General features: G+C 33.4%; 1 protein-coding gene across 2 annotated transcripts in view; it reads left to right on the top strand.

Moving 5' to 3' along the window:
• Nucleotides 1-10,781, top strand: part of ASB7 (ankyrin repeat and SOCS box containing 7) — a 37,770-nt gene extending 26,989 nt beyond the window's left edge. For both annotated transcript variants that reach the window (XM_069098455.1, XM_069098456.1), the window contains one exon: nucleotides 10,116-10,781. In XM_069098455.1, coding sequence (XP_068954556.1) covers nucleotides 10,116-10,255 — 140 coding nt within the window. In that variant the 3' untranslated portion in view covers nucleotides 10,256-10,781. The remainder of the gene's footprint in view (nucleotides 1-10,115) is intronic.
• Nucleotides 10,782-14,033: the final 3,252 nt, after the last annotated feature.

Raw genomic sequence — 14,033 nt, 5'->3', positions numbered from 1 at the left:
TTTTCCAGCAAAAATCAGGACTTTTCTTCATAAGTGAATTCATTATTCTTCTCCTTAATCATTTAGATGTATCTTGTTTCAGAAAAGATACAACATGTGGTTCAGAAATAAAATATAAATCAAATTTAGAATTCTAATCTTGGCTATACTACTGATTTCAGGCAAGTAGTATCCATCTTGACTTTCTTCCCTCTCTATAAAAAAAGGTAATTACCATGTTTTGCCAATCATCTTTGGATATTTTCATGATATTATGCCACTTGCAAAGAACTGATATTTAGAATGCCTATCTATTTGCTGTTTTTCTACAAGAAGATCGGTGTGATCTGGATATATGTTACATATCACATATCACACAGTTTTATTTTTCCTAATAGGGATCTCTGCTTTGTATCTGCTTTCTCTTGTCTAGCCCTTTTATTACTAATCATGTAGTACTATAGAACTATTGAACTTTCAGCTCACATTTATATAGTAATTTTAAATTTACCAATCATCTTCCAGCAACTTTGTGAAATAAATAGTATATTATCCCTATTTTACAGATGAGGAAGCTAAAGTATAGAAATGTTGTGATTTGCCCAAGGTCACACAGCTATTAAGTAGCATAGCCAATACTTAAACCCAGATCTTCTGATTCTAAGCCCATTACACTTTCTACCACACCATGCCTGTCATACCCCACTGCCACTATGCCTAGGTAGCTTAGATATATTACTGTTTGTACCTTGACTTTTAAAGGTAATTTTTAATATCGTACTTCATACCCATTCCTCCCCTACCCCTTTCCTAGGTCTATTAAATGTTGTATTTGGTCATTAGATGTAATTTTAACATTATCTACTTAAAATGTTAGAGTTCGAGGTATTTTGATCTCGTATGTTAAAGTTATTGCCATTATCGGTAAAATTAAATGAACTGGTCCAGCTACATAGGGAAGGGTGTTATGGCCTGCCGCATTGTCATTATTTGGATAAAATAATTTGAGCTCAACTAGAATTTGAGGAGGATTGGAATTGTATACTTGCAATGATATAGCTTCTTCTTTCTCCCTCTCTAACCCTGACCATTTCATCTGTAGTGCTATGATTTTAAAAAAAGTATTGAATGAAATTTCAAACCTGCATCTCTCAGCAACTTTCCTAACAGTCTTCATTACAGCACTGATAAGGACTTTGGTATTGTCACAGATAAAACTAACCTGATCATAATTAGAATTATGCCATACCATATCTCTCATACAGTTTTCGTTTTGTTCTTATATGGACTCTTATTTTTTGAATATTTGCTTTTTCTTCTTCATGTGTCACATTTTCTTTATCACATTTTTAAAGCTCAGTTGAATTAACCTTTATAAACCAAATCCAGGAAGATACACTGCCTTTTATTAATAAACTTCAGCTATCTCCTCTTTAACAACTATTTTTACTGTTAAAATAAGGAGAATTAGGAAGGTGAATTGCTTCTGACCATGTGCACCTAGAAACTTTGTTCCTGTGGCCTGGAGCAAAGGTTCTCAACTTTTTTGTATGTCATGGACCTCTTTGGCAACATGGAGCATAAGTATCCCTTGTCAGAATGTTGTCTTTGAAATTTATAATTGAAGAAAATGCCAAATTTCTGTTACAGATTAATGAAAATAAAGATTTTTTTTCCCCCTAAGTTCATGGGTCCATAAGATCTATCCATGGACCCCTTGAGGGTCTTTGAATCACCTTAAGAATTCCTGGCCTCAAGGATAAATTTTGGTTAGAAGAAGTAGAAACTTGTTTAAGTGTTTTTTAATAGCAGTTGAACAATTTTTAGCTGCCTATTTGCTGAAAATTTCCCCCAACAATCCTTCCCCTCACAGAGAGACATCCTATATGACAAATGTGTTTAAAGATAAGATATAGAAGGAAAAAAACTGACACAGCTTATCAGTATATACCAAAAAAGGCTGAAAATGTGTGCAGCAATACACTCATAGATCTTCCACCTCAGCAAAGGGGTGAAGTATAGGTATTTTCTCATATCTCTTCTTTGGAGTCATGCTTACTTTTTTTAATTTTGGAAATGTTCACTTTTGACTTTCTTGTGGTTCTTTCTGTTTACGTTGTTGTAGTTGTGAATATTTTTTTCTTGGCTCTACTTCATCTCATCAGTTAATGTAGACTTTTCCATCCTTTTCTGTATTTATCACATTTGTCATTTCTTATGGCACAATAATATTCCATGAATCACAATTTAGCCCTTCTCTAATTGGTGGCTTTGCCATCTCAAAAAGTACTACTATAACGATTTGGAGTGTATGGGAACTTTCTTCCTACTTGGGACTTATTTTTCAATAAATGGGCACAAGTTTCCTCAACTGTAAAATAAGGGACTTGGAAGAAGGTTTCTTCTCTTTTTGTTTTATAATTCTGTGACTATGCCTTTAATAATTTAATGTCTGTTAATCACCTCTTGAGAAGCACTGTGGCATAATGGGATAGAGAGCCAGCCAAGGAGACACACAACTAGCTTTTTAACCCTGGGGAAAATCATTTAACCTCTCAGTGCTGTAGTCAGTTCTCTTAAGATTTTAAGTTGCAGAGAAGATGCTGACCTCTGACATTGGCAGAGGAAGTTTCCTCAACTGGTAGATTTTTATTCCAATGAAATCCCAGGTCTAGTGTCTGTTCCTGCAAATCTCTTGATGGTAAATAGGGAGAGGAAAAGGTGTGATTATAGCATATTAAAGTAAAAAAGTTATAGTAAAATCTCAGTTATTCAACATCATGTCTTTTGAGATGAGCTTTATTTTGATATAGCAAAAAAAGTCATCTCTATCAAAGTACCCTCTTGATTTCATTTTATAAAAATGAAAAACACAGGAGTAAACATACTGGACAATTCATGGTCCATCAGGTTATTGCCTGTGGTAACCCCCAGAGATTTTCTATGAAAGCCTAGAAAGGTGTCCTCCTTGACATTGGCTTTAACTATTTCATCTTTTCTCTGTAGCTCTTTCTTTATGCCTCTGTCATTCATAAATTTAAGCAATGGTTGTATGGTGAATTGGAAAGGACACTGAACTCTGTCTGTAGATCAGGTTTCCAGTTTTTGCCTTTATACTCTCTTGGTGTGTGAATTTAGGCAAGTCACTTTACCTCACTAGACCTCAGTTTTCTCATCTGTAAAATAAGAAGGAAAGATTAGATGTTATCTTTCAACTCAAAGATCCTATGACTCCATTTACGTTTCCTGCCATTATTGGCTTCTGGGAGTACTAAGCCCTTAAATTTATGGCCTGCTATGTAAAATAGCACTTTCTTTCATTTTTCCTTATATCTGTCAAGCTTCAAAGTGTGTTCCTTTGACAAGCATTTATTAAGAGACTTCTATTTGCCAGATCTAGTATTTCAGTTTGTTTCTCTCTTACTCCTTTTTTTTCCCTATTTTAGTTACTCTGTTATTTAATGTACTGAAAAGTTATCTGTTGTTTATTTGAATACTGTATGCAGCCAGTCTATAATAAATATGCTATAAATGGGCATTATGTGCTGGTTAGTTGCCTTATTCTTAACATCTTAAAGAACCTTAATTAATGTAGCATTTTCCTATGATTTTCTGTAATTTATAAAAAATAATATTCTATCCTGCTTTTATTTTTCTCTTATGAATGAATGATTGAGGCTAATGTTTTTCCTAGAAGAAAAGTTATTGGTAGAAGAGAAGTTAGCAGTTATTTGGTAGGACTTTTTAAAGTCCCATAAACCCTCAATGGGTTACAAGTCACAGGATATTTTCTTTGCAAACTTATCTGCTAGGGACTAATATCTGTCTAGTTTATTCTGAAAAGCACCCAGTATACTATCATTCATAGGTGCTTAAAAATAATATTTCACAATGACAGCAGTGACTCTAAACTTCTAACTTTGTTTTAATTACAGCTATATCTTCTTTTAAATTGAAGAAGCATAATCGTTTCAAGCTTCCCTTTTACCAAACATAAAGTAACAATAAAAATCACAACACTCCTTTTTTTAAACTCAAGATAGTGAAACTTAGTCTGTGGTGTGTATTGTCGAATACAGTAAAATGCCAGGTATGTGAACTAGAAGACCGCACAAAAACTCCATTACACCAAGTGCTTTTAAATGTATTAACTCATGTATTCCTTTGAGTACTCTTCCTTGATATATCAGCTAAAAGAACCAGAGGGATTTATCAAAGCAGCATTGCATAGGAACTGTTTGGTGAAAGATTATCTGTTGGACTCTTGATTTACTGTACAAATTAAAGGCAACTCCAGATATTCAAGGCAGATCCTCCACTAGATTTTTCAGCCGAGTCTTAAAAATCACTTTTATAAGAAATGAAACATAGAATTATAGATAAAATTACGTGAGATTTTGGAATATTTCAGATTGAAAAAATACTTTCCCCTTAAATCTTTTTATTCTTTTGTGTGACTTTCTATACTTGCTCAAAGACGAATCATAATATTAGGATTTGTTTGTCATTCAGCACAACTTGAAAATGTAAGATAAGACTAATAATTTGCCTATGGAAAATGTGATTTATAGACAGAGGTCTCATTATGGCCAACACTGTGTTCTGATTACAAATTAATTAAATTGAAGTTAGGCTTTGATTTTAGATAGTCAGTGATTCTTTACTGATTCCCCAATGAATAAAAAAGACCTAGTTATGATTTTGTTTAACTTGTTTCATATTATCCCTAATGTTTTACTGTTTTAAGTTACTGTGAAATCAGAGAGTTTTAAAATAGCAGAATGAGAAGGGAATTCCAAGTCACAGGCAAGGGAGAAAACATATGTTTGTGGTGGGATTTTAAAATGAGATGGTGAGATAAAGCAAAGGAGGTACAAGAAGGCTATTCCAGATGTTGTGCTGCAGTGAAGGTCCTTGAACTAACAATAGTGAGATTGTATGAAGTAATCTAGAAAAGGGTTCAGTTTTCTTTTATATTCATATTACAAAAACTCCATAACCTTTCTTGGTTCAGTTTTTTAAATGTTATGTATCACAGATGTTTTGCCTCTTTCTATATTTTTGAGATTGTTTCTCATCTAAATTAAGAACTTTAACAAATTATAAATATTGTAATTTGGATATCAAAATTGGGTAGACTTGAATTCTAATTCCAGAAATTATGGTAATAGGTCATGGTTTGTTATGGATCTATAAGAGCTGATTTACTTCTATTTTATACCCACCCATTATGATAGTTTTCTTACAAAATCAAAATGCTAACAAGCCTTTGAATTGTTACAGAATATATTTAAATTCTCTAGTATGATTACCTTGCAGGTTTTGTGTATATCCAATAATTGATGTGATCCTTAAATTATACTTTTTGTAATCTTTCTTCATGCTTATTTCTGCCTCTGAAGTCTTATAGGCATTTGAGCTCTTGCAAACCAGATAAGGATGAAATTCTAGGATACCAAACAAGCCTTATACCTAATTATATTTGTGCTTTTCCCTTTCCTTACTTTATTTTACTCTTTTATACTTTTTCACTCTTCCCTGCCCCCAACTCCCACTCCTCTGGGTTGAAATATTTGTAAATAATGACGTAATAATAAGAGCTAACATGAATCACTTTAAGATTTGTAAAACCCTTTATATATGTTATCTCATTTACTCACAACAACTCTGGGTCAAAAAATTACATACTCTATGTATGAAGTAAATTCTTTCAACAAACATTTGTTAAATATATACTATGTGCCTAATAAACATGCCTTGCTATTGGTGAACAGTGTTTCCTAAAACTCCTGGGATTTTCTTAGTAAATTTCAATATATTTAATGATTAATCTTTTTCTGTCTTTAAATAATATTGTAATCACACTCAGATACAGAAGTTTCTGAAGTGTACATGTTGGTATAGCATTTTAATTCTCCATTCATTCAGATATGTTCTATTGCCAGTTTTTCTTCAATAATTTTCTTCTGTATGTTTTTACTCACATCCCTGCCTAATTCTATTTAGTAATGTCAGTTCTAATGTTAAACTATTAATTAGCTCTGTAGCCTTAGGGAAATCCTTTCATCTCTGAACCTCAGTTTCTTCATCTTCAGATGAGAGTAAAACCTACCTAATCTGACACCCCATAAGAGTTCTTATGAAGATTTAATGAGATGAAAGACATGAAAATATTTTTAAAGTGTAATATAGATTTGTAGTAGTTTATTTCCTAGAATAGAGGTGTCAAATTTCAGTGTCCACTCTGTGACACAAACAAAATTCCCCTAGTGTAGTCAGAACCAGATTAAAATGTAATTGGGCAGGGCAGCTAGGTGGCACAGTGAATACAGCCACTGTAGTCAGGAGGATCTGAGTTCAAATCCGACCTTAGACACTTAACACTTACTAGCCATGTGACCTTGGGCAAGTCACCCAATTGCCCTGCATTCCTCCCTCCAAAAAAATGTAACTGGGAAGTGTTTAACAGAATAAAAATACAATACAACATAAGTGTTAATTTGTGTTTTTTAAGTCAATATGTTCCCCAAAGGAATCCATTTCTATATGAATTTGACACCACTGTCTTAAATCATTAGAAGTTAATCTAGTAGATGATTTTTCTTTGTAGACTAATAACAATAACAACAATGAGAAAAGAGGTGGGTTGGGGTTTTTTTTTGCTTTTTTTTGGAGGGGGGAGGGCACAACAATTGGGGTTAAGTGACTTGCCCAAGGTCACATGGCTAGTACATGTTAAGTGTCTGAGGCTGGATTTGAACTCAGGTCCTCCTGAGTCCGGGGCCGGTGCTCTATTCACTGCAAGGAAAGAGTTTTTTTTTTTTTTTTTTTTGCAGAGCATTTGTTTTGTTTATACATTTTCTGATGTTTTGGTCAAATGAGAGAGTTGTACTAGTTCATCTTAAAGGTACCTTCCAGCTCTAAATCTATGGTTCTATGAAGCTTACAATCTTGTGAATATAAGTGGTTCTTTTGTATTAGAGTTCTGTGAAGAAATTTTTTATGCTATGTTGGATAAAATGGGGAAATTATTTTGCCAAATGAATTCAACTCAGAGGTTAGGCATTCAGGGTTTTCATTCCTACTTGTCCACGACTTTATGTGACTTGAGATACATCATATAAACTTTTGTTTCCTCATCTCCATCTATAAAAAAAAAAAATCAAGTCGGGGAATATGGAATGCCCTAATTTAAGTCACTTTTAAATCTCAGAGATCTATAGAATGCAAATTGTTACTGTTAATACTATATACTATATGGACAGACACTATGCATTCCAAGGAGACAATCACTTTACCTAGGAAGGAGTTTGTTCTAGAAAAGTATCCTTGGTGATTAAAGTTGCTGAAATTACCCTTACAGTTGTCTGAATACCTGGAGTAATTTATTTTTTTCAGCTTTGGCCCTTCTTTTAATTTAAAGGAAGTTTAAGCTTAAGGGAAGTTTTTTGCACAAGTAGCAAAAAACCCCAACCCCAAAACCAAACAAACCCCTCAGCACTTCATTAAGAAACATTTTTAATGTTCTGAAATTTAAACAAAAAGGATTAATTTCAGAACAGTAAGAAAGAACTTAACTCAATTTCTAAGGGGGAAAGAAACCAAGAACAAACTAAATCACCTTACCATTGAGACTTAGTCCTAGAAGGTACATATTCATAGAGAAGGTTAAGAAAGATGTTTGCAGAGATCAACTAGAACATAATTACATCAGAATACACAGCAATTGGGGGCAGCTAGATGGAGCAGTGAATAGAGGACCTGCCCTGGATTTAGGAGAACCTGAGTTCAAATTCAGCCTCAGACACTTAACACAAAAACTAGCTGTGTGACCTTGGGCAAGTCACTTAACCCCCATTGCCCTCCAAAAAGCAAAAAAAAAAAAAAATACACAGCAATATATCATACTTTTGACTGACTCACCTTTTCTTTGAATATATTATTGTAATGGTTTCTATAAACTAATCTTGAATACTTTGATCATCTAATGAGATGATTCATACTGTGGGAAAAAATATCATAGTTTAGCTTCTAAAATTGCATTTTTAAAAATGGGAGTATTTAATTCCCCATTTTGTGGATTAATTTCTACTCTATTACTGTTTGCAATTTATTTCAGGTATTACAGATAATCTGTATATAGCAGTAAACCTTGAATTGAAGATTTTAAGAATCCTTTTAGCTGGATAAGGAAAAATTTATGTAAGCATTTATTGAAAATGACAGTGATAGATTATTCTCCTAATAAATGTGATATGTAATTGGAGATAACTATATGAAGTTTGTATAGTTTCTGTGGCCACACAGCTGTTTTGGCTGCTGGGGTATGGAGTCAGAGACGGAGGGAGTACTACTTTACAAGACCAAATGTTTGGGCTAAATAAATATCACTATTAAGGAGAGATAATAGTAATAACAGGGTTTTTTTTTTCCTTTCCACCACAGACTCTGCCTTGGATTAGCACTTGGGGGTAGGTCGAGAGCCCAGGCAACAATGGGTTCTGTATTGTTTGAGGAGGAAAAGGGTAGATGTTTCAAACGTTGGCAGGTGTGAAAGGGTAGAAAAGGTCCTGTTTAGTTCCTCTGTCTTCCTATTTCGGTCAGCAGTGCTTGGCTAACCATTTATATGTAAACTGAGCATGCATAAAGTAAGGTCTGCCTTAACCAGTTTTAGAGTAGAAATATATACAGTATTGCTAACAGATTTATCCCTTATTACTCTCTTTCAAACTCTTGCCATGACTTGTTTTTGTAGGTACATGTCACTGTATGTTGTGTACACATGCACACCCTCAGACAGACAGACACATATATATAATACACACACATATTTTATCATATTATATATTGACACATTTTTAATCAGAATAACAGCAACAGAGTGGCAAAGTCTTTTCAGGGATAGGTTAACCATTATCCTGATAGAATTATAAAGATAAAGTTTTATATAGTTAAATTCTCTGATGATATTGTTCATTCACAAAAACTGCATTTTAGATTTACACTGTAAACAAATGCAGTTTCATCTAAACTAGCATAATTTTAAAATTGATTAAAAAACATTTTATCAGACCATAAGATCATTTAAATAATAAAATGGCCAAGAAGTCTATAAAGTATCTCTGTTTTTTCATTAGGAAGATTTTTTTATTTCCCAATATAGAGTTTATATTACTTTACAGTAAAACCTTTTCTGTGTTGCACTTAAGAAGTTGCTGAGGGGCAGCTAGGTGCGCAATGAATAGAGCACCCGCCCTGGAGTCAGGAGGACCCGAGTTAAAATCCAGCCTTAGACACAACACAAAAACTAGCCATGTGACCTTGGGCAAGTCACTTAACCCCAGTTGCCTTCCCCCCACAAGAAAAAAACAGAAAAAAAAAACAAAAATAAGTTGCTGAAAATGATTGATGAAAATACCTTAATTAAGCATATATCAGGCACTAAGCTAAACACTAAGAATACAGAAATAAATGTTTCTTCCCTCAAGATGATTACATTCTAATGGGGGACTAATCATATATTAGGAAGTGGTAGCGAAGGAAGGGTATTTTGGTCTAGAAGTTATAGGGATGGTAAGTGAAGTTATAGAATAATGAGTTTACTCACCCTTTACAGAAACAGTGATAGTGTTAATTTGATTACCATTCCCTAAGCCCAAATTGAAAAGCATGGGTGATGATAGGAAGGTTGCTCTTCATTGTAACACATGATGGCATGGTCAGAGGACAACCAGGTTGAAACATGGTTGGGAGTTCTGAAGCCAGCTAGATAAAACAAACCCATTTCACCAGTTAGAGCAGCACAGCCCCAGCACTGAAGTTTGAGGAGCAAGAGTAGAAAATATATATTGTGTTTATGTCTCTATTGGATGTGTGTGTGTGTGAGAGAGAGAGAGAGAGAGAGAGATTTTGGAGGGGGGTATTTGAAAATGGAAAAAAAAAGTTAGTCATAAGATTTTTAGTTAATTACTAGGCAGTTATGCTTTTGCCTCTGTATGATTAATTGATCAGTAATAGAAAAACAGACTGTGTAAAAGTCATTAGAAAAATGGTTCCTTGTTAGATAAACCAAAAATGCTATCTTAAATCTTGCGATTTTAGCTTTATAACTTTTTTTTTTCTAATTTTCTTTTTAGGGCAGCCCAGAAACTTGCAGGACCTGTGCCGAATTAAAATTCGCCAATGTATAGGCCTTCAAAACCTAAAACTACTTGATGAACTACCAATTGCCAAGGTCATGAAAGACTACTTAAAACACAAATTTGATGATATCTGATATCAGTGGGACATCATGAACAAGATTAGGAGATATATACCAGATACTTAAAAGGCTTGTTGCCTTGCACAAAGTATATCCTATGCAATTTCTGATTTGCTGTGAAGTCAGAAGGCAGGTATACACTTTCGGGTTTTTTGTTTGTTTTTCACTGTAGGGGAGGGATTTTTTTTTTTATACCATATGCTAGAAGGTCTTAATTTTGGTTTCTTGGTCCAAGTTTAAAAGGTCCAAGCTTTCTATACAATATTGCATTTAGAAAATTGTTGTGTTTGTTGTTATTGTTGTTGGGTTGTTTTTTTTTAAATGAAGCGTGCAGGTTTGGAATGGAGAATTTACCCTTTTCAGAATGTTTATGGTTTCCATTGGCACGCATGGTATTGTAAACCAGCTGAGCAGTTGTTATTAAGCTGAGTGAGGTTTGGAGGTATAGTTTTATCCAGGGGGGTCCAGGGACATGCTGGAAAATGCCATAAGAAATTTTAAAATAAATACAGTCACCCCATTCCATTTTAATGAATACAAATTGGCTGTTTTATACAGTTCTTTTCCTAATTGCTGTAGCTAAGATATCATAAATCTGGTACCTCGGCTTTTCTGTTAGTGTGCTCGTGTTTTTAACTTTGTTTTTTAATAACAGTAGTACACTACACAGAGACATTGTGTCTCACTTTCTCTTTGTCTCTAGTTGAATATGTTCTTTAAAAATGTTAACGGGAAAGAAAATAACTTTATAAAGCTAATCTATTCTGTTTCTAAAACAGTGCCTCCGGTGCAATAACCTTTCTGGTGTATTTTTTACATCGTTTTATTTAACATTCATCATTCCATAGCCAGCTTAGATATGTCCATGAAAGTAGGAACTGTCACTTTAATTTAGTATTGCCATACTATACTACATCCATTGAAGTTTTGGTTTTAACATCTTTCCTGGATACATTTATTTCACTCCAAGCATAAATTTCACACTCATGTTGGTAGGTCTCTTGAGAAATATAGTCCAGAATTTGATGAAAATATTTTGCTTTAATACAGTTAAATAATTTGGTGTGGTTTCAATTTTTTTCCAGTTAAATTATAATAAAATGTCTGTGGGGTACATATTTAGTAAATCCACATAATTCGTAATAAAGTAACAAAATTTCCCCTATATTTTAAAAATTATTATATTGAATAATGTTACTTTTTAAGTTGACCGGGCACATATTTGCACTGTAAACATGATAAGACATGATGAAGTGTCTTAACAATTGACAAGATTTCTGGGACCCATCAAGATCTGAGATGATGCCCTTGGAAATGTTTTCTGCACATGCTTTGGCATCATATTAGCATCAGAATGTCATTGTTCTTAATGTTTTTGTAGATTTTTCACAGTTTTAGGTACTGGTAATGAGTTTGTTATCAGAAACTTAGGTGCTGAAGCAGTTATTATTTTCTGTATTGCTAGTTTCAGATCAAAAAATGTGAGGGAAATGGTTTAACTGAAAAACGTAGCTAAATTCAGAATTAGGCCTCCACTTTGGCTTTATATCTCTAGAGCCAGAAGTAGTAACTTAAGCACAAAGCTTAATGTTAGTGTGAATGCACAATATCCAATGGCAGTGAGGATTATCTTACTCTATTGTGCCTAGGCAGTGAGCAGATTTTTAAAAATGGAGAACTATAGAAAAAATAAATTTGATAATGTAATTCATAAAGCTTTTCAATTTCAGGACACCAGTTAAAAAGTGACCTAATTCAATAATGACTGAAGAGTTATTATCTCTTGGGCATAGTGGGATTTGAGTTGGTTTGTGCTTTTTGTACTGAAAAAGTTGTATGCTTCCCAAAAATGGTCTCCAAAGAGAGGTCACATACTGAATAAAGGGAGAGTCTGAAATTAACTGCCTTCTCATACCATTAGGTGATTCCCAGGTCAGGGATTAATAAGGGTCAAATAGGGACACTTGCATTGTCTGAGTCCACCTGGTTCCTCTCCATGTATGTCAATGTCTAGTCCTATAATCTGAGGAAATTGCATCACCTAGGTATGATGAATGAGGTGAGGGTAGGATGGCATGGGAGCCTTGCACTCTTTAATTTCTCGGCATTCCAGAGCAGTAATTTAGTTATCTTAAACATAAGATTTTCCCCCCATAATTGTTAATTTATTAATTTAGTTTAAAAAGTTTTCCCCCATTTTCATTCAAAAGTTACATCAGTATTTTCTAAGCTGATTTAGCCACTGAGTTTTAGTCAGGGAGTTCCAGATAAACAAATCAGATTAAGGTAAATTCTTTGTTCTGTGTTGCTGCTGTGACTTCAGAAAAATTATGAGAGATCTTCCTGGAAATGAAATTTCTATTTAATGAAGAATTGTATAATTCCATTATTTATTGTTAGAAATTTGATTATTCTGGTAACTTAAAAAGAACACTTTATTTTATTGTTGTTAATAAAATCCCAATCATATATCACATTTAACAGTATCTAAAATTTATCTAGATCAAATTTATTGATTAAAATGCTAGTCTATATTTTAATTTGATTTGCATGGAGCCATTCTGTTGTCACAATTTGGATAGGAAGAACAAGGATTTTTAGAAAACAAACTGATTTGATTATACCAGAAAATCTTGACTACAAAAAGTTGAGACCATAATTATAATTTTCATAGATCCTCATAGTTTTCTTTTAAACTACTTTATTTAACTTATTACTAAACCTTTAAAAAATATATTTGGCAAATACACCAAAGACGCAGGCGAGTAAAAGATTATGATCATTAATGAACTGCAAACCTCATCCTTTAAAACTAAGCAGAGTGTTTTGTAAATATTTGTGTTTATAAATGTACAGCAGAGTAAGAGTGTTTTTTAGATTATTTAATTCCCATATTTCTAAACTATTTACTACGTTATAGTCCATACTCGTTAGTTTGAAAGGCTTTTTGACTGTTTTGGTTTTTAATTCATTATCACTCATGCTTGGAACAGCACTTCAGCTTAAGAATTTAGTGTTCTGGCTAGAGTTGGCAGTAGCAGAAGTGCACATCTGGACAAAGAGGAGCATGATTCATTTCTCATACACACCCTAAAAGAGAAGAGAATGTGTAGTTTGATTACCAGAGTGGACCATGAGGAAATTGAAATCCTAACTTTTCTGCAAAGTTGCTCACTAGCCCAAAATGTGATTGGGATAAGAACAACTTCCAATTTGCCCACAAATTTAGCTTCCATGTAACTCCTTGTGTGTTATATCATAATGTATTTTGTTCTTCCTTTGTAATGTAAGTTTTGTTTGGGTCAATTTAAATTTAAAAAAAAAAACAAAAAACTTAAACCTGGTTTAAAAAATATTGGAGCCTTGTCCTGTTTATTTCTAGTTTGTTTAAACTTTTTAATTTCCAGCTGTTTTGTGAAGAAAAAAGTGAACCACTTTTCATGTATCAGCATTTTGACCAGGAATTATGTAAGACAGTTATATTAGAATTATATTAGACAATTATGTTAGAAGCCACTGCTAATGTAGCTAAAATCATCAGATTAGTCTTGTTCAAGTGAACTTCATCATCCAGCCATGACTTTCAGTACTAGAAATATGTAATCTCCAAAAGTCAAGATACATTCATATACTTAACCAAAAGTTGACACAGTACCAAACTTTGGTGGGAAAATGCAACCACTCCTTCTTTGTGCCATACAGAAAGGAGATGAGGTTTGGCCCACACATTGCTTAACATACAAAAAGGCATATTAAGAAAAGTTAATTAGTTTGAGGTAGTTTAATAGATCTC

The sequence above is a fragment of the Petaurus breviceps genome, unplaced genomic scaffold (assembly GCF_028583685.1).
Source record: "Petaurus breviceps papuanus isolate PSGF00001 unplaced genomic scaffold, PetGlider_PUasm1.0 37, whole genome shotgun sequence".
NCBI classification, from domain to species: Eukaryota; Metazoa; Chordata; class Mammalia; order Diprotodontia; family Petauridae; genus Petaurus; species Petaurus breviceps.
The sequence above is the reverse complement of the archived record's forward strand: the minus strand, read 5'-3'. Positions and strand labels throughout refer to the sequence as shown.